Here is a 24,181-nt window from a genome sequence, read left to right as displayed (position 1 = left end):
AGAAAAAATAAAAAAATAAAATAAAATAAAATAAAATAAAATAAAAAGAGAAACTTGTACAGAATTCTCTGTAGTCCAATAGGCTCTGTTTGTGGGTTTCAGAGTTGCTCAAATTATGAGACCTAAAATGCTACACAATGATTTTCTTTTGTTTGGTAAATCTAAACGAACAATTATGAGCCACTAAAAGCACTTTTTTAAAAAAGATTTTATTTATTTATTTGACAGAGAGAGACAGCCAGCGAGAGAGGGACCACAAGCAGGGGGAGTGGGAGAGGAAGCAGCAGGCTCCCAGTGGAGGAGCCTGATGTGGGGCTCGATCCCAGAACGCCAGGATCACGCCCTGAGCCGAAGGCAGACGCTTAATGACTACACCACCCAGGCGCCCCTAAAAGTGCTTTTTAAGAAATATGTATTTAAAATTAAGACTAATCAAGAGATGGCACAATGAATAATTAATATAAATTTAATAGCAAGTACGAGAAAAATATTGGTATTTTAAAAGTTCATCCTTCATTATAAGGATTTAAATAAATATAATTCCATTTAAGACAAAAAAATCTAAATCTGTGTGGATTTATATGTGTTTATAGGTTTGTATACTTATATATTCTATCAATTTTTATATTTATATATTAATATTTTCATGTAGAAACCACACTGAGCATCATTAGAATCCAAACCCATTGGGTGAAATTTTATAGGAAAACAGAATTTGCACAGTGTCAGTCTGTCCCCACATATGATTACAAAAATAAAAAGATGTCTTTACAATGGACAGGTCTGGTTGATACTGTCTTATTAAGTTGATCAAATTTAAAATTGATATCATATGCCTACTGATATGTTGTCATCTGAAAGACACATCACCAAAAATGTTTAATCTGAATCTAAGAACAAGAAAGTAATAGACAGGGGCACCTGGGTGGCGCAGTCCTTAAGTGTCTGCCTTCGGCTCAGGGCGTGATCCCGGCGTTCTGGGATCGAGTCCCACATCGGGCTCCTCTGCTGGGAGCCTGCTTCTTCCTCTCCCACTCCCCCTGCTTGTGTTCCCTCTCTCGCTGGCTGTCTCTCGCTCCATCAAATAAATAAATAAAATCTTAAAAAAAAAAGAAAGTAATAGACAAAAAAAAGCCAGATTCAGGTTCATTCTGTAACACAACCAGCATATATCCCTCAAAAAAATGTTGATGCTATTAAATACAGAAAAAGAAAGAAAATGAAAGAACTCTTCCATTTTTTTGAAAACTAAATAGAAATGATAACAAAATGCTTGTGTGGTCTTCATTTGATTCCTGGATCAAAAGTATAGCAGTTATAGGGGCACCTGGGTGGCGAGTCGGTTGGGCTACCCACTCCTGGTTTCAGCTCAGGTCCTGACCTCAGGGTCAAGGGGTCAGGCCCCACGTCAAGCTCCATGCTCAGGGCAGAGTCTGCTTGAGATTCTCTTCCCCTCTGCCCCACCCACTAATGTTTTCTCTCTCTCTCTCACTCTAAAATAAATAAATGAATCTTTAAAAAATATATAACAGTTATAAAGGACATTATTAGGAAAATTGGGGAAATTTAAGTATGAATTTTATATATATATAATATTATTATATTAATGTTAAATTTCTTGTGTGTGATAATGTATTGTAGTTATTTGGAGATTGTCTCATTCACAGGAGATACATGTTGAAGTATTTAGAAGTGAAGTATCATGGTATCTGCAACTTACTTTCAAATTAATCTGAAAAAACATTGAGTGATAGAGCAAAAGCAAATATGCAAAAATGTTAACAACTGGTAAATCCAGGTGAAAGATACACAAAGGTTCATTGTACTACTTTTCCACTTTCTTCTAGGTTTAAAACTTTTGAAAATACAAGTTGGGAAAAATTAAACCAAATAAAACTCTTCTTTAAATCCTTTATTTCATATTTCCAATTCAACAACATTGCAATATACCCTTTGTGTAGATTTCAAATATTAAATGTTGAATGAATGTTACAAATTAGAATCAGAATTTACAACAAGGCACGTAAAGAAGAAGTCGGAAGACTTCAGAATTATGTGAAATTTTGAGTACAAATATAACACAAGAATACAGGATATTGGTGACGTTCATATTCAGACTGTTTGCCCCGTCTTAATTTCTCTGCTCCCCTCCCACTTAGAATCTAAAAAAAGCATTCATTATAAATTGGAAGTGCAGAATTCTTAGAAAATAATTGGATGAGTTGCATGATTCTCCTTATAAGTACAATCTGCTTTTCAGCAACCTGTAAGCCATTGAAAAAGTAACTCCGTACCCAACAAAGAAAGCCAAAGCACGATTTGGCTGGGGAAGGGGTATCAAATATGCGATCGTGTGGTAGATCCGCGCCCCAACAAAGAGTCTGAAGTGCAGGATGGCCGTAGAGAGATCTGGACCGCTCAAGGAATACAGAAGGCCAATGCCAAGAAATGGCACAATATTTTCAAGGTCATTCAGGTGAGCTCTGTGGGAAAAGATGAGTAGCAAATCACTAATTTCAAAATCTGTAGAAATCGACTCATTTTTCCCTTTCTTCTAAAACTAAATATAATGTTAGTGGATCTTAAAAATGCATATTAGCTTTTTTTTTTTTCAAACTGCCTTGTTTCTTTAACCATTTGGCTTTTATTTAAAATGTCTTCTTATTTTGTTTCTGTTTTTAGTGTATCTCAAACATACAGCAAAGAAGATACTTTGCACTTTCAAGAATATCAAAAACTGCATCTGTATCATAAAACTCACTTCAGTTTTGTAGATATGAAATACTTTTTCTTCTGAGGTTCATACAGTGGCAATTCAAGATTCTTTCCAAAAAAGGACAATCCTTTTGGTTATAATCTTTCGTAAGACTCCCCTCTCACTTCTGCCAGTCTACAGAATGGTTATGCAGACAATCCCTTGCTCATTCACCCAAACTACTAGGTTGCCAACAATTAATTTATCAATGCAACACCAAGAATCTTATGCTCTCAAGTTCCAAATTACAGAATACATAGTAGCCTTTCAAATATGGGTAAAATTTTAGCCAATCTATCCTCAAATTACAGACAGAATTAGCTAAGCGAGGGAGCAAAGTACAAAGAATACACAAAAATGACAGACGATAGAAAGATAGGTTTCCTAAATGTTATCTTTATACCATAGCTAGAAGAAGAGTTCCTACAATTCATGGCACCTTGGGTTTCTCTGGCTAGGATTGGGAACAGAAGGCACATTTATTATTGACTTGATTTTTTTTTGAAGTGCTTAATTTTAAAATCTAATGTCCCTGTTTAAGTCGCCAGAATTAAAATTGCTCTAGAAATCTAGACTAGAAATTGAGATTTTTGACAAAGCTTATCAGCTATCAATAGGTATTTCAAAATGAAAAAAAAAATCTTTTATGTCATTCTCTTTTCTTCTACCAAAAAATTATTACATATTTCCCGCTCAACAATCACCATCATCTCCCCCTCCTTTCCTCTCTCCTGTTTTCCACAGGTTGCCTGGCAAGGATGATCAGAACATACAAGTTTCGGGGCGCCTGGGTGGTGCAGCCGTCAGGCGTCTGCCTTCAGCTCAGGGCGTGATCCCGGCATTCTGGGATCGAGTCCCACATCGGGCTCCTCTGCTATGAGCCTGCTTCTTCCTCTCCCACTCCCCCTGCTGTGTTCCCTCTCTCGCTGGCTGTCTCTCTGTCACATAAATAAATAAAATCTTTAAAAAAAAAATACAAGTTTAAAGAGGGTGACTGTAACCTAGATAAGTAATGGTTTTGAAAGATTTAAATAAAGAATGACCCGTTCCTAAGTAAAAGCAAAAGACAGGTGTGAGTGTTCCTGTCCCCCCTCCTTCATGGAACAGGCTACTGAGAGCAAGGTGGGCAAGAAGGGACAGGAATACTATTTGCTACTAAGGAAGGGTCCATTTCACCAATTACACCAAGGCTATTTGTTTTGGTCCTTTGAATTCTCCTGCCAGATCACAGATACAACTTCACTTCCAATCTTGGCCATGTTGGTTTTCTCCCTCACAACTTCCTAAAGGGCAGACATCTTAATGTTGGTGAAGAAGCTTTAAAAGGGAGACCCCCTGGAAAACAATGTCTACTTCTAAGCCTACTTAAGCAATTGGCAAATAGAAGGCACTTTTGAAACAGAGAAGAAAGTCAAGGACAATAAGAGGCAATGGGTTTCAACTGGGGGTAGAGGGAAGGAACGTCTGAGGAAGGCTTCTTTTGACCTCAGTAGCCCCTCATTTTTTTCTGGCCTCCCTCTCTCTATCTTATTTCTCTTCTTCAGTTCTCTTTCCCTGTCTTCAGCCCTCCAAATGATCTTACAGATAACACTGCTCATCATCCTAGGAAGGCCTGTTTTCAACAGACCCTCATCCTCGATGCTAATTCAGGACATACTCAATGCTAATTCATGCCATCTTTTGAGACCCTGGCGGGGCATACGCTTTCCCTGCTCTCCCAGTGAGCACCTGCTTTACTTCAGTATCACCTGTCTGCTGGAACCTTTTCTCTGCTCAAACAACAGAGCTCATCTTCCAGGGGCAGCTTCTTTCATCTTCGTGTCCTTTCTAGACTGCTCCCAAAATCTCTGAGCAGGGGGATTTCAGTCTTCATGACCACTCTCTATCTGGGTCTATCCCCTCCCCCCCCAGCCCCGTGATGATTCCTGTTCCCATTCTCCTTTCTCCTTTGGACAGATGCCCCTTGGTATAGGCCTGCTCTGTGGCTGACCTTCCCACCAACTCTTCTCTGTGTTCATGATGCTCCAGTCACACCTCCCTGCCTCAGATCAGAACCACCTGGATTTCAGTGTCATCCCCCTGACCTGGACCAGAGTTGCTACGCATCTTCGAGAATTGTCCGGGGGTGGCCAAGAACAAAAGAAGCTTCACGCCAGGCTTTTCCAGACTCCCTTATCTCAGCCAAAGCTCTTCACACTCAGCATATAGCAGTGTCCATAGTTCCAGAAAGAAATTGTTCCAAATTGACATGATCTCTCTTCTCTTCCTCTTCCCAAATCCTAATATCCTTCAAGCTCTTCCTTCATGCAATATTCCTAAATATTTTAGGAATTTATACTTTGTCCCCCACAACTTAACATCTAGTAAGAGGTTGCTTGATATCATTCTCTAATTACTACATTTATGTTGGTCTTATTTTCAGGGGAAAAGTTAAAAACCCCTCAAGGGCAGGAATCCAGTCTTAAAGCTCTTTTATAGTATCCTAATAATAGGAAAAAGTGACCGTAATGCACACACACTAATCTCTCAGTGAATGCTTTATTCATGCACGGGGGCCAGAAGGGAAGCCATCTAGTTCAACCCCTAGCCCAAGGCTCAGTCCCTTGACAGAATCCCCGGTGAGTGTCCCCTACATTCCATTTAACATTCAGTGAAAAGGTATTCTCTGCCTTTGAAGGTAGCATAGTCTAAAGGTCTCTCCTTTCGCTATATACCAAAGCCAAGCCTTCCTTCTTTTCCTTTTGAATGGTTCTCTTTATTTCTCCAGCTGCCTTGATTACCTTGCAACTTTCTTTTCATCTTGTGGTACCGAATGTATATACGATCTCATATTCTTTCTAGAACATGGCGAGATAGTATTAAAGAAATACATATGTAAAATGTTTTCTAACCATCACTGATTTCTGTCTGCGCAGAACACAAGTCACTTACTTTAGGTCACTTATTTCACATTTCCACACATATTACTTTATGCTCTTAATTATTTGTCCCATATGTGTATGTATTAATTTTCTCAATATTGCATACCTGAAAGCATACTCTTCACTTCATTTGTAGTGCTTGACGTTGGGAAATACTGATAGAAATAGCTTTATATGTGGAAGTAATGAAAAAACAACCCAAGTTAAAAATGAAATGGGGAGATTATGGAAACTCTTTATCTGAAAAGTATCTCCAAAAGTGAATAGTTACTAGAAACTTTTTGATGGTGTCGGTAAGGTCTCAAAAAAATATTACTGGAAACTGGACACCTTGACTTTCCTGGAGACTCCTTCTGTTGTCACACTGAAAAGCCAGTGTCCGATCACCAGGGGGCGCTGTGCACACAGTCGCTGCACCTCTTCAAGGACACTGATTCCTTTCAGAACTAAGGTCAATTGTTCACAACCTGACTAGATTAGCTTCAATAATGGCTTTCTCTTCTAGAACTACAGTCCTATGGGCATGGGGGGGTTAGGGTGGGAGGGGAGAGTGGCGAAGAATCTAAAATCTCAAGATATCTTTTGTTAAGCTTTCACACATGACACTTGGATCTTCCTTTCAAACTTACTAACACTACTGAGCATCTAATTATTATCACTTTCAAGTCCTGGGCAATGTTATGAGTATAGGGTCATGAATAGCATCATGTATGAGATTACCTGCTCTAGAAGGGAGGTACGAAAAGGTAAAGACAACGTTTTAAACTGCTTAATGTCTCTGGTGGTTTTGATAACGCCACAAAGCTGACTCACCTTTTCTACTGTTTATTCTTTTTCATCATAACACTTATAATTTGCTGATACTGTTTGAAATTTTCACACTGATTCTTTGTCCTGAAACTACTTGAGATCCACATTCTTGGCATAGTCCGTTTTTAAGACTGGCTGATTTACTCAATAGGACCGCTCATTTAACAAGTATATCACTAAGTGAAGCATAAGCCAACGTTTTATTCAAACTACCTAGCACAAACTTCCTCTTAGGAGGAAAATAGTCTTGCTTCATAAATAACTTGGGGTTAAATTTTTTGCATCTTTTCGGTACTGGAAGAGCAGAAGTGTATATGGAGCCAAAGAAGAGCCTGCAAAATGGTGTGATGGTGGGCATTATTTGAGGGGAAGAAGATACAGTGCAACTTCCCCGGGGAGAGGATGCTGAAGGACCCTGTCAGAGCTGCCTAACACACAACTTGAAATGTTTGTGTTGTCATCATGTAAACTCTGCCCCTCAGTTTCGTCAAGTCTATTTTATCCACATTTTTTAAGTTGATTTGTGGAGAGTTGAGGAAAGAGCCAAGTTTACATCAGCCTAACACAATGTAGACTATGGAAACATGCACACGTGTAGGAACCCAGACTGAAAGTGAATGTTGAGATCAAAAACCAGAGGGAATCTGCAGGAACCTTGGAAGGTGCTTCAGACTTTCACAGGGAATCAAAAAAAAGTGATAACACAAATATGATCTAGATCCTAAAGATGTGTAGAAACTCCAGCTGGTTCCTGAATTACAGAAGTAAAAGTCTTTTATTTCAGTATCCAGTTCACTCTTCATACTCGCCAAACTGAAACAGTGCATCAAATATACTCATGAGGTTTCCTATCTTAACTATTCACCACAAAACCCAATATCTGAATGTTTAAGCATGGCTATGAAAACACGTCCCTGTTTCTTTAATTTTATACAATTTTACTTATTCCTTGAAATGTGCCTAAAATTGTACCATGTTTGGATGAGCATTAGAAAATACTCAATGAGAAGATGTTTCAGATGTTATAAAAAGGTAACTAATAGATTGGTAATAGAATCTCAATATAAAAAATTCTGTGGGGGAAGAGGGTTATCCAAGATGGTGACATAGGAGGCTCCTGAATGCCCTTCCTCCCTCAGCCACATCAAATGTACGGCTACACACAAAGTAATTACTTCTGGAAGAAATCCAGAAACCAGCTAAATGACCCCTACATGTTGAACAAATACCCATGGTGAAATGGGTAGGAAAGGTTGAGACACAATCTTGCCATAAACCCTAACCCCAGCATAGTGCCACACAGTTCAGAGGGAACTCCCAACTCTGAGCTTCTTTCTGAGGAGCACTGGATTTGGACCCTACATTTAGTGCCCAAACATTTATGTCTCTCACCCAAGGATGGGGCCCCAAAATATCTAGCTCTGAAAATCAATGAGGATTGCATCCCCAAGACCCAGAAGACTCACAGCAAACAGAAGAGAAGTTGTTAAGGGACGCAGGAGACTTGCTGTGTGTCAGCACAAAGGGAGCGGGCAAAATTGTCCATCTCCCAGCCTTTCCCTGAAAGGGATCCAACTGCATACTGTGAAATCTACTGCCTAAGTGTTAGCATGCATGCATCTAAGGTTGGGCTTTGATCCTTCCTAGAAACCAGGGAAGCCAGCAGACATCTCCCCCACCTTCTCCCTCTAGCTCAATCCCAGTCACAAGAATCTCTCTGGAAGAAGCTCATACACCTGTATGCACTCCAGATTTTATGGCTGCAGCCCTAGGGGTGGTCCCTGGATTACCTGGCCCTGATAGTTATTAGCACTACCACTCATGAGTCTCATAAAAATACAGCAAACAAAGAATCATTCTCAACAAGCTCAAGCAGTCACTGCAGCTATCCCTCCCCATGGCTATATCTAGGCCCAGCACAGAGGGAGCAGACAAAAATACCCAAATCCCAGGATCTCCCTAGCAGGGGCTGAACTACATACTTTCCCAGCTGCTACCTGAGCACCCAGCTTCCACTCAGCCTACCTCTAGATCCCAACTGTGTTCCTCCCTTTGGAATATGTGACAAGTCTCGGCACACCCAGAACTACTGGAGGCCAGTAAAAACAAAGAAGGCAGCTTGGACAATCACAAAGGTCTGAGAGTCAACCAGGGGCTCAGTCCAGGATGATCGACAAGTTTCATCTCCTACATGAGACCACACTGTCAAAACTTGGAGAAGTGGTTGCTTTATCTAATGCACAGAAACCAACACAGAGCCAAGGAAAATGAAAAAGCAGGGGAATATGTTTCAAACCAAAGAACAAGATAAATTTACAGAAATGGATCTTAATGAAATAGAAATAAGTAGATTTACCTAATAGAGAGTTCGAATTAATGGTCAAAAGATGCTCACCAAGGTCAGGAGAGAAATGCATAAACAAAGTGAGAATTTCAATGCAATAGTAAATATTAAAAAGTCCCAAAAAGAAATCACAGAGCAGAAGAATATGATAACTGAATTTAAAAATCCCATAGAGGGGTTCAACACAGGCTACATCAAGCAAAAGAAAGGATCAGCAAACTTGAAGACAGGGCAGTGGAATTCATCTAACTGGAGGCACAAAAAGAAAAAAGAAAGAAAGAAAAAGAGTAAATATAGTTTATGGAATTTATGGAATACCACGAAAAAGATGAATGTACATATTATGGAGGTCCCAGAAGTAGAAGAGAGTGAAAAGAGGGCAGAAAGCTTAACCAAAAAACTAATGGCTAAAAACTTTCCTACCCCAAAGAAAGAAACAGATGTCCAGATGTAGGAACCTCGCAAGTACCAAAAAATGAATCCACAGAGACCCACACTGAGACACGTTATAATTAAATTACCAAAAGTTAAAGACAGGAGAGAATCTTAAAAGCAGCAAGAGAAAAGTAGCTTGTTTCATACAAGGGAACCCCATAAGATTATCAGCATATTTTTTTTTTCCAGAAACTACAAGGCAGAAGGGAGTGGGATGATATATTCTAAGGTCTTAAAAAAAAAAAATAAATAAATAAATAAATAAATAAATAAATAATAAAAAAAATTTAAACTGCCACCAGGAATCCTCCTCCACCTGACAAAGTTGTCCTTCAGAATTGAAGGAGAGATAAAGAATTCTCCAAACAAAAGCTGAAAGTGTTCATCACCACTACAGCAGCTAGAAATGTTTAAGGATGTTCTTTAAGCTGAAACGGAAGGACACTAATTAGTAAGAACAAAGCACATGAAAGTATAAAACGCACCAGTAAAAGCAAGTATAATTAAATTCAAAATACACTAATGTAATGATGGTGGGTAAATCACATAACTCTCGTATAAAGACTAGAAGACAAAAGTAGCAAAGATAACTATAACAAAAGACAAAGAATGACGGAATGGATTAAAAAACAAGACCCAACTATATCTGCCTACAAGAGAATCACTTCAGCTTTAAGGACACATGGGCTGAAAATGAAGGGATAGAAAAAGTCCATGGAAATGGAACACAAAAGAAAGGAGGAAAGCCATACTTAACATCAGACAAAAGAGATTCCAAGCTCAAGACTGTACCAAGAGATGAGGAAAGCCATTATATAATGGTGAAGGAGGTCAATTCATCCAGATGATACAACATTAGTAAATACTTATGCATCTAACATAGGAGCACTTAAATACAGCAAATATTAACAGATCTTAAGGGAGAAGTAACAATACAATAATAAGAGTATTATTGGGGACTTTAATATTCCACTTTCAACAATAGATAGATCATCCAGACAAAAAATCAATAGGAAAACATTGGACTTAAACTACACATTAGCTCAGGTGAACCCAAAAGACATTTAAAAACACTCCATCCAATAGCAACAATACATATTCTTTTCAAATACACATGGAATATTCTCCAGGATGATCATATGTTAGGCCAAAAAACAAGCCTTAATAAATTTAAGAAGTTTAAAATTATATCAAGCATCTGTTTCAACCATAATAGTATGAAACTAGAAATCAATTACAAGAAGAAAACTGGAAAATTCAAATATATGGAGATTAAACAACATGCTACCAAACGAATGGGTTAAAGAAGAAACCAAGAGAAATAAAAAAACTCTTGAGGCAAATGAAGATAGAAAATACCAAAACTCATGGGATATAGTGAAAGCAGTTCTAGGAGGGAAGTTTATAGTGATAGATACCTACATTAAGAAAGAGAAAGATATCAAACAGCTTAACTTTAAGCCTCAAGAAACTAGAAAAAGGAAAACAAATTAAACTGAGAGTTAGGGAAATAACAAATATTACAGAGCAAATAAATGAAATATAACCTAAAGAGACAACAGAAAAGGCCAACGAAAAGAACTGTATTTTTGAAAAGATAAAATAAGGTAAATCCTCAGACTTACCGAGAAAAAAACAAGGAAGGATTCAAATAAATAAAATCAGAATTGAAAGTGGAGACATTCCAACTGATCCCACAGAAATACAAAGGAGACTAGTATGAACAATTACCAATAAATTGGACAACCTGGAAGAAATGGATAAATTCCTAGAAACATACAACCTATCAAGACTGAATCATGAAGAAACATAAAATCTGAGCAGACCAATTACTAGTGATGAGACTGAATCAGTAATCAAAACCTCCCCATGAAGAAATCCAGGGCCAAACAGCTTCACAGGTGAATTCTACTAATCATTTAAAGAAGAATTAATGCCAATTCTTCTCAAACTCTTCCAAAAAAGTAGAGAATAGAACACTGCTAAACTCATTTTACAAGGCCAGCACTACCTTGATACTAGATAAGAACACTACAAGAAAAGAAAATTACAGGTCAATATCCTGATGGACACAGATATGAAAATCCTCAACAAAATATTAGCAAAACAAATTCAACAGTTTAATTAAAAGGACTTAAAGAATCATACACTATTATCAAATGAGATTTAATCCAAAGATGTAAAGATGGTTGAACATCTGTAAATCAATACCACATTAACAAAAAGGACAAAAATAGTATAAATCATCTCAATAGATATCGAAAAAGCATTTGACAAAATTCAACATTCCTTCATGACAAAAGCTCTCAACAAATTGGATATAAAGAAAATGCAGTGACGGCCATATATGACAGTCTCACAGCTAACAACTTACATCACGCATCATGAGAAGCTGAAAGTTTTTCCTCTAAGGTCAGGAATAAGATAAGGATGCCCACTCTCACCACTTTTGTTTAGCATAGTTTGGAAGTCCTAGCCAGAACAATTAATCAAGAACAAGAAATAAAAGTCATCCAAATTGGAAAGAAGGAAGTAAAACTGTCTCTGTTTGCGATGACCTATTACATCAGAAATCCTAATTCCACTAAAAAACTGTTAGAACGAATAAATGAACTCAGTGCAGTTGTAGGCTATGAAATCAGTCCACAAAAATCAGTTGCATTTTTATACACTAACAATGAACTATCAAAAAGAGAAATTAAGAAAAGAATTCAATTTACAATAGCATCAAAAAGAATAAAATACTTAAGAGTAAATTTAACCAAGGAGATGGAGGATCTATAACTGAAAACGATAAGACACTGGTGAAAAAAATTGAGGAAGACACAAATCAATGGAAAGATATTCTGTGTTCACAGACTGGAAGAATTAATATTGTTAAAATGTCCATACTTACCATAGTGAGCTACAGATTCAGTGCACTCCCTCTCAAAACCCCAATGGTAATTTTTTAGAGAAATAGAAAAAACAACCTTAAAGTTTGTATGAAACCACAAAAGACCTTGAATAATCCAAAGGAATTCCGAGAAAGAAGAATAAGGCTGGAGGTATCATACGTCCTGATTTCTAACTATATTACAAAACTATAATAATCAAGGCAGTATGACACTGGCATAAAAGCAGAGGCATAGATCAATGGAACAGAATAGAAAACCCAGAAATAGGGGCGCCTGGGTGGCTCAGTAGTTAAGCGTCTGCCTTTGGCTCAGGGTGTGATCCCAGAGTCCTGGGATCGAGGCTCACATCAGGCTCCTTCACTGGGAGTCTGCTTCTCCCTCTCCCACTCCCCCCTGCTTATGTTCCCCCTGCTTGTTCCCTCTCTCGCTGTCTCTCTCTGTCAAATAAATAAATAAAATCTTTTTTAAAAACCCCAGAAATAAACTCATGCATTTATAGTAAATTAATTTTTTACAAAAGAGCCAAAAATATACAATAAGAAGGGCTAGTCTCTTCAACAAACTGTGTTGGGAAAACTGGATTTCCACATGCAAAAGAATGAGACCAAACCCCATTTTATACTATACACAAAAATTAACTCAAAATAGATTACAGACCTGAAACCATAAAATTCCTTGAAGAAAACATAGAGGTAAGCTCCCTGACATTGGCTTTGGCAATTATTTTTTTGGATTTGACACCAAAATCAAAGACAACAAAAGCAAAAATAAACCCATGGGTCTATATCAAACCAAAAAGCTTCTGCTCAGCAAAGGAAACAATCATCAAAATGGAAAAACAATCAATGGAGGAAATATTTGCAAGCTACAAATCTGATAGGTGGTTAATATCCAAAATATACAAGGAACTTATACAGTTCCATAACAACAATAATAATAATAACCCAATTAATAAATAAGCAAGGACCCAAGTAGTCACTTTTGTCCAAAGAAGACATCTAAAACCATTGATTTTGATTCAAAAATCAGCCAAAAATCAATGGTTTTGATTGGCAGCCTCCCCTCTCTTAGAATGGCTATTGTCAAAGGACAAGAGATCATAAATGCTGGCTGGCAAAGATTGGAAAAAAGGGAACCCTGTTGGTGAGAATGTAAACTCATACAGCCACTACGGAAAGCAGTTTGGAGGTTCCTCAAAAAATCAAAAATAGAACTACCAGAGGATCCAGCAATTCCATTTCTGGATGTATATAAAAGAAAAGGAAGAAAGGAAGAAAGGAAGAAAGGAAGAAAGGAAGAGAGGGAGGGAGGGAGGGAGGGAGGGAGGGAGGGAGGGAGGGAGGAGGAAGAAAAGAAAAGAAAGGAAAGGAAAGGAAAGGAAAGGAAAGGAAAGGAAAGGAAAGGAAAGGAAAGGAAAGGAAAGGAAAGAAAGAAAGAAAGAAAGAAAGAAAGAAAGAAAGAAAGAAAGAAAGAAAGAAAGAAAGAAAAGAAAAGAAAAGAAAAGAAAAGAAAAACCATTATTCCAAAGAGATATCTGCACTCTCATGTTCACTGCAGCGTTATTCACAATAGCCAAGATCTAGAAACAACCTAAATGTCCATCAACAGATGAATGGATAAAGAAAATGGTAGATATGTGCAATGGAACATTATTCACCCTTAAAAAAGTTATGTGCAACAACATGGACAAACCTGAAGGGCACTAGGCTAGGTGAAATAAAGCAGACAGAAAAGACAAATGTTGTATGGTATCACTTATATGTGGAGTCTAAAAGACAGGGGAAAAAAAGTTAAACTCACAGAAACAGTAGAAAGATGGTTGCCAGGGGCTGCCGGGGATATAAGGAGAGGTTGGTAAAAGGGTACAAAATTTCAGTTACAAGATGAAGAAGGTCTGAGGATCTAAAGTGTAAGATGGTGACAATAGTTAATAACACTGTACTGTAAAACTGAAATTTGCTAAGAAATTAGAACTTAAATGTCCTTATAAAAAACAAAGGGGGTAATAATTATGGAGGTTATGGATGTGTTAATGAGCTCAATGGGGATAAACCTTTCACAACAAATATGTGTATCAAATCATGATGCTGTGCACTTTAAATGTCTTACAATTTTATTTGTCAATTACAGTTCAGTAAAGGTGAAAAGAAAGTTTGTAATTAACATGACTTTATGGCAAGGATTAGAACTAGAATTCATGCTTTTTTAAAGAAGTGTATTAATTATATTATTAGGAAGCTGTGTGGATGGTATCTTGGCTTATTGCTTTTCATTGTTCACTGAATTCTCAGTACATTAAACATAATACCTATGAAGGAGAGAGAGAAAGGAGGGCAAGATTTCCCACGTTCATATTTTGAGTCTTATGCAAAAGTATCTTCAACCGTTCGCACAAGCTGACAGTCTCACCTCTGGAGAAAGATGACAAAACTGCAAAAATCCACCATCCTCATTTTACCTCCTACCTGTAAATCTCTTTGAAAAATCCCTACACAGAACAAAGTCATTAACCCCAACAAAGTAGGAAATAGGCAACGTGTGCAACTGCAGTGAGAGTTGGAGACTTCTAGATCCCTGATTTTCTATCATTATTACATGGACCAGTTAAAATGACTGACTTTTCTCCCTTTTAATGATCCCCAACATCCTCCCTGAACTCCTTGACCAAAATTGTTTATCAAGTAAACAGGAGACAGTGGGTTTACCTCCGAACACGTTCCACTCTGTCATCTGTCCGAAGATACTTCTTGGCATTTTCTCCCTTGCCAAAGTTGGCACAGTCTTCTGGGTTGACAAAAACCTATTCCAAATACCAAGGGAAAAAAATGTATTTCAAATGCCAAATAATATGGGGGTCTTCTACCTGATACGTTATTTGCATTCTAACAGAAGAAATACAGGCATCCAGGTTGGCCCTTACGAAAAGAAAATTTGGAGCTCAAACACGGGGAGGGGTCTATACTTTAAGTTTTTCTTAACAGTGCAAAGCATTTTTTAAAGAAAAGCATAAATAAGAACTTAAATAAAAACTAATGTATAAAAATAATGAAAAGGAAGCAAAAATGGAAGAGGGCATAATTCCAAGCCATCACACTATTATTATGGTGAACTGGCATCTTTTCATAGTGATGTTGATGAAACTTCCCTCAAAAGTATTAACATTTTCAACTGGTTGGCTCATATGAAATTCTTTAATTTACCAACCACAAATGTTAGAGAACAGGCAAGAAGCATAAGAGTGAGGGGCAGTAAATGTATTTTGTACTTTGTTAGGATATGTGCATCTTTTTTCTTTGGCTGAATTAACGAACACTTTGGGTTGAATAATATAGTGAAATATAAGAAGTTGAATGGCATTCCTAAAAATACCAAGTACGTATTCTAGGGCATATGTTCATTTATTCCTTCCTGCAAATTATTATGCTGTTTGATATGATTTCCCCATCCCTTGAAACTTGAAAAATGCATTTAAAAAATATTTCAGTATGTTCCACTATTTAATAATTTATAATAAAGAAAAATATGAACTACAAAATTAGCCTAATTTAAGCTTAGAAATCCATAAGTATTATATTATTTTTCTTAATACGATATAAGCATTTATTTCAGATAGAGATGTTGAGAACTAATGGGAAGGGAGGTGATACAGTATCAGCTCTTGAGGTCAGCTCTGTCTGTCTTGTTTCTAAATAAATGCCTGGCACATGCTAGATATGTTTCAAGTAAGTAAATAGATGTATTACAATGGAAAGTCCATGCCATTTGAGTTTGAGGCAATCTGAATTAGAATCTCAGCTTCATTCTTCATTGGTGTATAACCTTGGATAAGCTACTTAACCTCTCTGACTTTCAGTTCCTCATCTATAAAATGGGGGGACTAATGCTCATTTCACATGATAATACTAACAATTATGTAAAACAATTCCAAGATTTCGCACCTACAAAGGGTATCACATGGCTCTTGGCACATATCACTGGCACTCCAAAATTTGAGTTCTTTTCTCCTTCTCTTATAAGATGGGGTACATTTCTGCTATGCCTAGAACTACTCTGTTTCTAGAGGACATTGTGGACCCAGGGGTAGGCAGTCACTTTACAGCCTGCTGCTCTGACATCTGGACCCCTTAGAGACTTAAATATGTCTGTAGGTGCTCCCATTAAAATGCAAATATCCTTGGGAAGGAATTATACCTCAAGATAGTAACAGGGAAATACCTTAAGAATGACTGCCATCTCTAGATAAAAGCAAGTCTCTGAAAGACAAAAACTTGGGACAGGCACTAAAAGAGAAATAGGTTGGCGGGGGGCGCCTGGGTGGCCAGTTGGTTAAGCATCCGGCTCTTGATTTTTGGCTCAGGTCCTGATCTCAAGAAATCGAGCCCCATGTCAGGCTCTGCACTGGGCTTGGAGCCTGCTTAAGATTCCCTCTGTCCCTCTTCCCCTGCTCTCTCTCTCTCTCTCTCTCTCTCAAATAAATAAATAAGAGAGAGAAATAGGTGGTTTCCAGGAAGAAGTCGCTGACTAGGGACAGGGTGCACACCAATGACCATAGCTTAACTTTGTCAATGTAGCTTTGCTCCACCCCCTTACTGTGTTATAAACCCTGCCTGAGTATAAGATATACTTTTCAAAATCTTTCTACCACCTTCCCCAAGTCTCCAGTTTAAGAAAAAAAAAAATCATTCTTATGATACTGGGCAGAAATAACATCCACTTCAGAAGTCAGAACTACATAAATTCATATGCCTTGCCCCAGTCATAAAAGGCTCTACTGATAATAAGGACTTAATTCTGTTCCCACAGGCATATCCTTGACTTGTAATAGAACTAAAAACACCAGCTCACCTGGAAAATGACTATTTTCTAAACTCTAGTTGGCAAAATTAACTTCAAAATCATAGAGTTTTCCTGAAAACTTCGATACTCCAAGAATCTCATATAAAAGCAGCATGATAAAAGGTAAAAGCCACAATGAAAAAACCACTTCCTAGCTTCCAGGAGAAAGTACCTATTCCATAAACATATCAGATGCATCTGTACCAAATGACGACATAATTCATTTGCGACATTAAACAATGTGCCGCTGGGCTTTGCCAAAAATTTTCTTTAAAAAGTAAATTAAGAAAACTGTTTTCCAGGGGCGCCTGGGTGGCACAGCGGTTGTCTGCCTTCGGCTCAGGGCGTGATCCCGGCGTTCTGGGATCGAGCCCCACATCAGGCTCCTCTGCTATGAGCCTGCTTCTTCCTCTCCCACTCCCCCTGCTTGTGTCCCCTCTCTCGCTGGCTATCTCTATCTCTGTCGAATAAATAAATAAAATCTTTAAAAAAAAAAAGAAAAAGAAAACTGTTTTCCAAAATGCCAACCCTTACAGGAAAATATTGCCTCCAAATGTCTTACCTTTCTTGTCAATCTATAGAATGCGGTCGCAGTGCTCATAAGCATCATTTTGGAAAGAATAATCGTTGCATAGGAAGCAAAGGCCATGAATACTTCATTTTCCATTAGTTCAGTGAGGTCAACCATTTTTTCAATTTTGCTCTGGAATCTTAAAAAGATTTTAGACAAGACAGGAAAGACAGACATAAATACCTCGAATAACTTGTGCTTATATTACAGCATTCACCATATTGTTCTGAAAAATATCTTGGGCTGCTGCAGGAGAAGTAATCTTTCCTAACATTTCAAAATAAACAATATACTGTGCTTTTTTCTAGTTCTATAACATTACGCTTGAAGATATCAAACAAGGATGGAGTGAAAATGAAAATGTAAAGGTATGAGAAGCAAAAATAAATGGGCAAAATGCTATAAAGAGAGACTAAAACCCAGGTTTTGGATCAGGATGAACCACAAGTTGGACACAAAAGGCCAGAGTTCATGGACTGATCTCTTTAGAAACAGTAAATTATGTACACAGTAGCACCATCAATGTTTGATTAGAAATGCCCAAGTTCTGGGCGCCCGACTGACGTAGTCAGTTAAGCGTTTGACTCCTGATTTCAGCTCAGGTCATGGTCTCAGGGTCTTGACATCGAGCCTCGAGTTGGACTCTGCACTCAGTGTGAAATCTGCTTCTCTCTCTCCTTTTTCTGTCCCTCCCCTCTGCTTGTACTCTCTCTCTCTCAAATACATAAAGTCTTAAAAAAAATAAAATAAAGAAACGTCTAAGCTGTAATATATGTCCTGCTTTCGAAACCCAGCTTACAGCTTTTTGTCATTTCAATAGTATTTAAGATCCCCGGCTACCAGATATGAATTCCAGTCCCACCATCTGGTTACTAACTTTGGTTGAGAGATTTGGCCTCTCTGAAACTAAATTTCTTCATTTCTAAGATGGGAATAGTAATAGTTCCTAACTGACCGGTTTGTTGCCAGGATTTAATTGAGATAACATGTGGAACATACTTAGCACAGCACCTGGCCCACGAAGAAAACCTCGATAAAGTTGATTATATCCTTAAGACCATCATTATCACCATGGTTATAGTCATCATTAATACCAACAACACGAGGGAGCCAGGAGAAGCAGGATAATGGAAACAAAGGGCCTGGCAAATGCAAAGTAAGGAGGTGGCATTTATGGTGTGGGAAGGAAAATTAGCTTTATGCAATTCTTCACGTTACTTCACCTTCCACTGAACCTAACTTTCTGTCTGGAGCTGGAAGTATAACTGGGAATGTACCCAGAAGGGAAGCTAGGGCACGCTGGTGATACTCAAGTCAAAGTGGGTAGTCATCTAGGGTAAAGCTTAAAATTTAAATTCCCTACCCTACCTGATAGCCATTCTTTTTAACATCCTCTTGTTCTGTTATCAGCTCTGCTGCCTGCTGCGTCTCTCTCCTCCACATCAACACACATCTTTTCTCACACCCAAGCTTAAACACTATTTAATCCGCTTAGCATGCAGTGTGGTCTCTTGGACGTAACGTCCATTCCTGCCTTTGAAACTCAACCTCTATATGCAACCTTATCAGACTATCTATCAATCTACCAAAAACCTACAAATCTAGATCTCTTTCTAGACTCTGCGACTGGTCGTATAGCTGTCTACGTATTGCTGTGAATGCGATATAACCAACACACATATACATATATGCTTCATTTTACAACCAGCATCTATGCCGTATACTTTATATGCGTCACATAAGCTTTGTAACTATGCTAGCAGAGTCCTCGTAACTACATGCATTTTACAGATGAAGAAAACGTGACTCAGAGATGTTAAGCAGCCAAGGTAGGACACAAACCCACGTCTCTGACTTGGTGTCTTGTACACTCACTACACTCCGTCTCCTTCAAGAGACTGCGAACTGCTTAATACTGACTCAGCTAACATTGGCTGAATGCCTGCTCTGTGGCTGCCACCGTGCACGTCTGTTCTCTTGTTTTTTCTCCCAATGGTGCTACAAGGTAGGTTCTATTACTCTCATTTTTCAGATAAAGAAACCGAAGCTTCCGAAGTAACCCCTATTTTGTTTTTTTGTTTTGTTTTTAAAGATTTTATTTATTTATTTGAGAGAGAGCATGAGCAGGGGTGAGAGGCAGAGGGAGAAGCAGACTCCCCACTGAGCAGGGATTCCAGACGCGGGACTCGATCCTGGGATCCCAGGATCATGACCTGAGCAGAAGGCAGATGCTTAACCAACTCAGCCACCCAGGTGTCCCAGTAACCCCTGTTTTGAAAGGTAGCCTGAATATGCACTTCAGACTGAAGCAAACAGAAACTGTATGTTTGTTTAAAAAACAAAACCAAAGGCATATGATACATTAATCCACCTCCCAAGTCAGTAGTCTTGAAAGCACAGAATGTGATACAAGCTCCCAGTGCAAGGTAATACTTTTAGTACCATTCGAGGTCTCTGCTCTTGCTCTGGGAGCAGGGGTGGGGTTGGGGAAGAAGTCATGAATAAACTGTGCTATCCTTCAAAGCTCATGTAAAGCAATTAGCTTAACAAGGGATCCTTAAGTCCTATGCCTCTGGACAGAGATCTGAGGAAACACAGCAGGAGTGTTAATAAAAAAAAATTAAGAAAAGTTTATCAAGTCGGAACAGTTGTTATTTAAGAATAATTTTATAACTAAACAATTTCTGTAGGTTGCTACAGATGTTTATAGAATGAAATGCATTTAGCCATGGAATAGAAGCGCAGAGAACGGTTTTCTTTTGGTGAAATTGGTTTTGGAAAAGGAGAGAAAAAGTGGAAGCCTTCCAGAGCTGCTGGTGGGAAAAGAACACAAAGATGTCAGCAGTTGGAGGAAAAGGACAATGCGACATTTTTTTTCTTTCAGTGTGAACAACACATTGAAAGCGCACCTCACACCAAGAGTTTTTCCAACACCAAGAATGTGGCTTAACTTCTTGAGTCTGTGGTTTGGGGAGATGGGCCAATGCTGAGCCTCTGCTTCACATCCTACAGGTCTATGAACCACTTCTCAGAGACCGGTATCTTCCACTCCCAGGATACCCGAGGGCCAGGCGAGGAGTAGTGAAGGCGAGAGAAACAACAGAAGTGATTTGGGAAGGGTATGTGTGGGTGAGCACTGTGTATTGTGTAAGACTGATGAATCACAGACCTCTACCCCTGAGACAAATTATACATTATAAGTCAATTTAAAAAAAAGAAAAGAAAAAAGAAAGAAACAGAAGTGATTTACAGGATAGAATAAGATGGTGCTGGCCTAGACTTTTTTTCAAAGCTGATTTGTCAGGAAGTTCCCTTGAGCCTACATCATGGCTGGGCACTGCAGTCTATACAAAATTATTGGGGCTCCTGGGTTGGTTAATAAGCGTCTGCCTTCAGCTCAGTTCATGATCTCAGGGTCCTGGGATGGAGCCCCACTTCTCCCTCTCTCTCTCGGCCCCTTTCCCCCACTCGTGCTCGCTCTCTCTCTCTCTCTCTCTCTTTCTCTCTCTCTCGCAAAGAAGTAGATAAAATCTTTAAGGAAAAAAAAACCCACAAAATTACTAAACACTTTTTATTAGAGAAGGTCGCCAGGAAGGAGGAGAGCAGTGTAGTAGTATTAATAATTAAGAGGGTAAAATGTTAAGTGTTTTGAGTATTCTAGAAATGAGGTATGAATAATCTAAGAAAAGACAAAACATGAAACTTGGTTATGAATTAGAATAAAATGTTACAGTGATAAATTATATTTGTCCAGTGTATCGTTCCCTTCATTGTCCGGCACTGGTTGGCATAGCAGAGAATACCTCCATCTCTTTCACCAGAGAGCTGGGCTCAGTCCCCTAAGGTGGATGTGACCACCTTCAAAGGGACAAAGAGCAGTGTGGAGCACACAGAGACTCTGGAGCTAGACTAGAGTCCTGGTAAATTCGGCTCTGTCACTTACCGGTTGTGGTTTAACTTCTCTGGGACCTACTTACCTTACCTGTATAATGAGGTTAAAAATACTTCCTATCTCACAGGATTCTTGTGAGTATCAAATGAGCAAAGTCTAAAGAGCTTAGAAAAGCACTGGGAACTAGTAAATGTTATATAAGTATTTGGTAAATAAGTTCCTACTTCAGCACTATTCTAGGCCCTGAGGGTTTTCAAAAAGCTTTCCCATTATCTCACTTGATCTAGAAAACTCTAAGGCAGTCAGAGCAAGCAATATTTGTCTCTGCCGTTAACATACAAGGAAAACTGAAGCCTGAAGAGGTAGAGTGAGTAATATGACCCAAATTCACAGCGGAGGGAACAAGACTGGAACCCAGTTTTCTCAAGCATTTAACTCATGGGCTATCCACTATCAAGGCCAAGAATTCTAGACCACTCAGGTTTTCTGGGGGCCTTTATCTATCCACCTGCTTATTCCTATCTTGCCCTCTTCGCCCAACCCCTCAGCACCTACGCCAGCTGTATCTATTACAGTTGAGTCTTTATCTCTCAACCAGGCAATATTCCTCTTCTCTTTACAGGCTCTGGGCCAAAAAAGGGCAAAGTTCTCTTCTTACTTATGGTGGCCTTGCAACATCCATATTGTGAAACATACAAAATATCTGCTCGAGCCATGACTCTGCAATTTCATACCTTCTAACACAAAAGTTAACACTACCACAAGATTTAAAAAAAAAAAAAAAAGATAATTCAATGGCCTTGTTGCTGTTTCCCAGTTCTAGTTTTTTTGAACGGGGATGGTGACTGCAGACTTGGCCTCCTATGCTTCAGAGCCCCGGTGCTGGGGAGAAAATGCTGGGGGCTCTGGAAGAATGTAAGGCAAGGCTGTGCTGATCCCCTTTCCCAGCCTGAGTGATTAATAAACTCCACTCTAAAACAAACCCTTAGAAAAATTGTATTTATCTGCCACCAAGAGCAATATTCAAATTTGGGCTGATTTGCCATTTAAGAAAATGACCAAAGTCCCCACATAGTCCTCTGATTTGGGGAACAGCAAAGGACAGCAAGCCCTATTACTATCTTAACTCCCAGTATAGTAAGCCCCCCCCCCCGGGGGGGGGGATGTGTAGCTTGGTATTCACTGCAAGGGAAGGCCCTGCAGAACTCTGGTCGTAAATGGCCATAAGGCTGTAAGCTGGAGATCTGGGGAATTTTCCATGTGACCATACAACAATGCTTGATTATAACGCACTTGGCACTCTCTTGGAGAGAAAGCAGACAGAGGGCAAAGGAGAAAACAAAAGGGTGCCCAGAATACTAAGAGGCTGTGAGAGTATTTGGAAGGAAGCAAGGGGATGGGAGATTTGCAAGCACCTTCTCTCCACTGCCCCAGTTCAGCCATAGCAGTAATATCTGAGGCTTCACCCCCTAAATAAGAGTTTCCCATGGCTTCCTCCTTCACACTGTGGGGCTGGCTATAATATCACAAAGTTTAATCTCTGTTCTCCTGCACTTTGTTATTGTTGTTCTATTATTACTAATATTTTTAAACTTGCTGAGGTTCCTCTTGCCGAGCAAAGTGAACCACGAGGAGAGAGCCCTTCTTGAACTTCAGTGGGTGCAAAGGCCAGTTTGTCCAGAGCCCCTGCAGGATTCCACGCCCGAGGTTGAACAGAAGTTGTCCGAACTGTAGCGGCTTCACATATTACCACGATTTGCACACAGAGCCTTGAGCGCCCAGAGACTCTGGAGCTAGACTGGGGTCAGGGTGAATTCCACTCCGCCACTGACAGGTTGTGATTTAACTTCCCTGGGACCCCAGAATTCCAGGGGGCCCATTCAAAGCGGACGCTGGCTTGGCTTGGGAATAAAAAGTGAGTAACTCACCACGTGCACATAAAAGGATTTCTCTCTTAAATTTCTTTGCTGGAGTTTGACGGGGAAGTTTGACAGGGAAAACTTACCTACAAGGGTGCGGGAACTCAACTCCCTTTCAGAGGCGACGGACTGAAAAGCCAGCGCATGGCAGCTACAGGGAGCAAAGAAGTTTGACGCCGGCAAAGACCTCTCCAGCCCACCCCCTGCACCCACTGTGCCCCTTGCCGCCCACCGCCCTCTGCACACCCTCTCCTTCCGCGTCCCTTCCCGGGCACGTACTGTGAGTGCGAGTAGTCGTGCTGCAGCAGCGAACCTGTCCCAGCTGGCGGCTCGCGTGGGCACTGAGGTGACTGTGACCGCCGGGGAAGGCGGGACGCAGGCGCCACGCCCACTCTAGCTAATTTCCAGTTAATTCGCTCCCCGGTGCTTCAAGCCGGGCTCCCAGCCTCGCCAAGCACCTCCCCTAAGTGGCCTGATTTTTCTGTGCAAGAGTAATCACCGCCCACTGGTTCCCTTCTTTGACCCCCTGCGGCGCCTCGTGGAAGCCTTTCTTCCCGTTTCCCCTATTCAGTGGGGCGGGGATGTTCGCGGTTAGTATCCGACCTCTGTTTCCTCCGACTTTTCTAGCACGCGAGTGGGAGAGCAAGGAAAAGGCGGTTAACTTTTATTGAGCTGGAAACAAATTTTTTAAAAAGGTTTTAATGTTGAATTTTGAAAGCTTTATAGAAGACTTAAATCTCTACGGGGGGAAACCTGATTAGGAAGATCGGTAGGAGAAGAAAGGGAAGAAGAAAGGGGGGT

General features: G+C 39.5%; 1 protein-coding gene across 3 annotated transcripts; it reads right to left on the bottom strand.

Moving 5' to 3' along the window:
• Positions 1–1,897: 1,897 nt before the first annotated feature.
• Positions 1,898–23,817, bottom strand: MGST1 (microsomal glutathione S-transferase 1). 3 transcript variants are annotated; one of them, XM_045781401.2, is made up of 4 exons: positions 23,660–23,817; positions 17,561–17,708; positions 14,868–14,962; positions 1,898–2,483 (listed from the first exon to the last, which is right to left on the bottom strand). In XM_045781401.2, exons 2-4 carry the CDS (start codon positions 17,684–17,686, stop codon positions 2,237–2,239), a joined length of 468 nt encoding a protein of 155 aa, XP_045637357.1. In that variant the 5' UTR covers positions 17,687–17,708; positions 23,660–23,817; the 3' UTR covers positions 1,898–2,236. The 3 variants fall into 3 exon arrangements, with proteins under 3 accessions (XP_045637357.1, XP_045637358.1, XP_045637359.1); XM_045781402.2 differs by lacking the exon at positions 23,660–23,817 and adding an exon at positions 23,467–23,537; XM_045781403.2 differs by lacking the exon at positions 23,660–23,817 and adding an exon at positions 20,479–20,598.
• Positions 23,818–24,181: the final 364 nt, after the last annotated feature.

Source organism: Ursus americanus, chromosome 25, assembly GCF_024610735.1.
Source record: "Ursus americanus isolate L20-20 chromosome 25, mUrsAme1.1.p, whole genome shotgun sequence".
Classification (NCBI taxonomy): domain Eukaryota; kingdom Metazoa; phylum Chordata; class Mammalia; order Carnivora; family Ursidae; genus Ursus; species Ursus americanus.
The sequence above is the reverse complement of the archived record's forward strand: the minus strand, read 5'-3'. Positions and strand labels throughout refer to the sequence as shown.

Bases quoted from the DNA above. Each gene is read 5' to 3' on its own strand.
- MGST1 (XM_045781401.2), bottom strand. From the start codon at position 17,686: ATGGTTGACCTCACTGAACTAATGGAAAATGAAGTATTCATGGCCTTT. The intron at 14,963-17,560 runs GTAAGACATTTG...TATTTGGAATAG, and splicing joins TCTATAGATTGACAAGAAAG to GTTTTTGTCAACCCAGAAGA. The intron at 2,484-14,867 runs GTAAACCCACTG...CTTTTCCCACAG, and splicing joins AGAGTGGAACGTGTTCGGAG to AGCTCACCTGAATGACCTTG.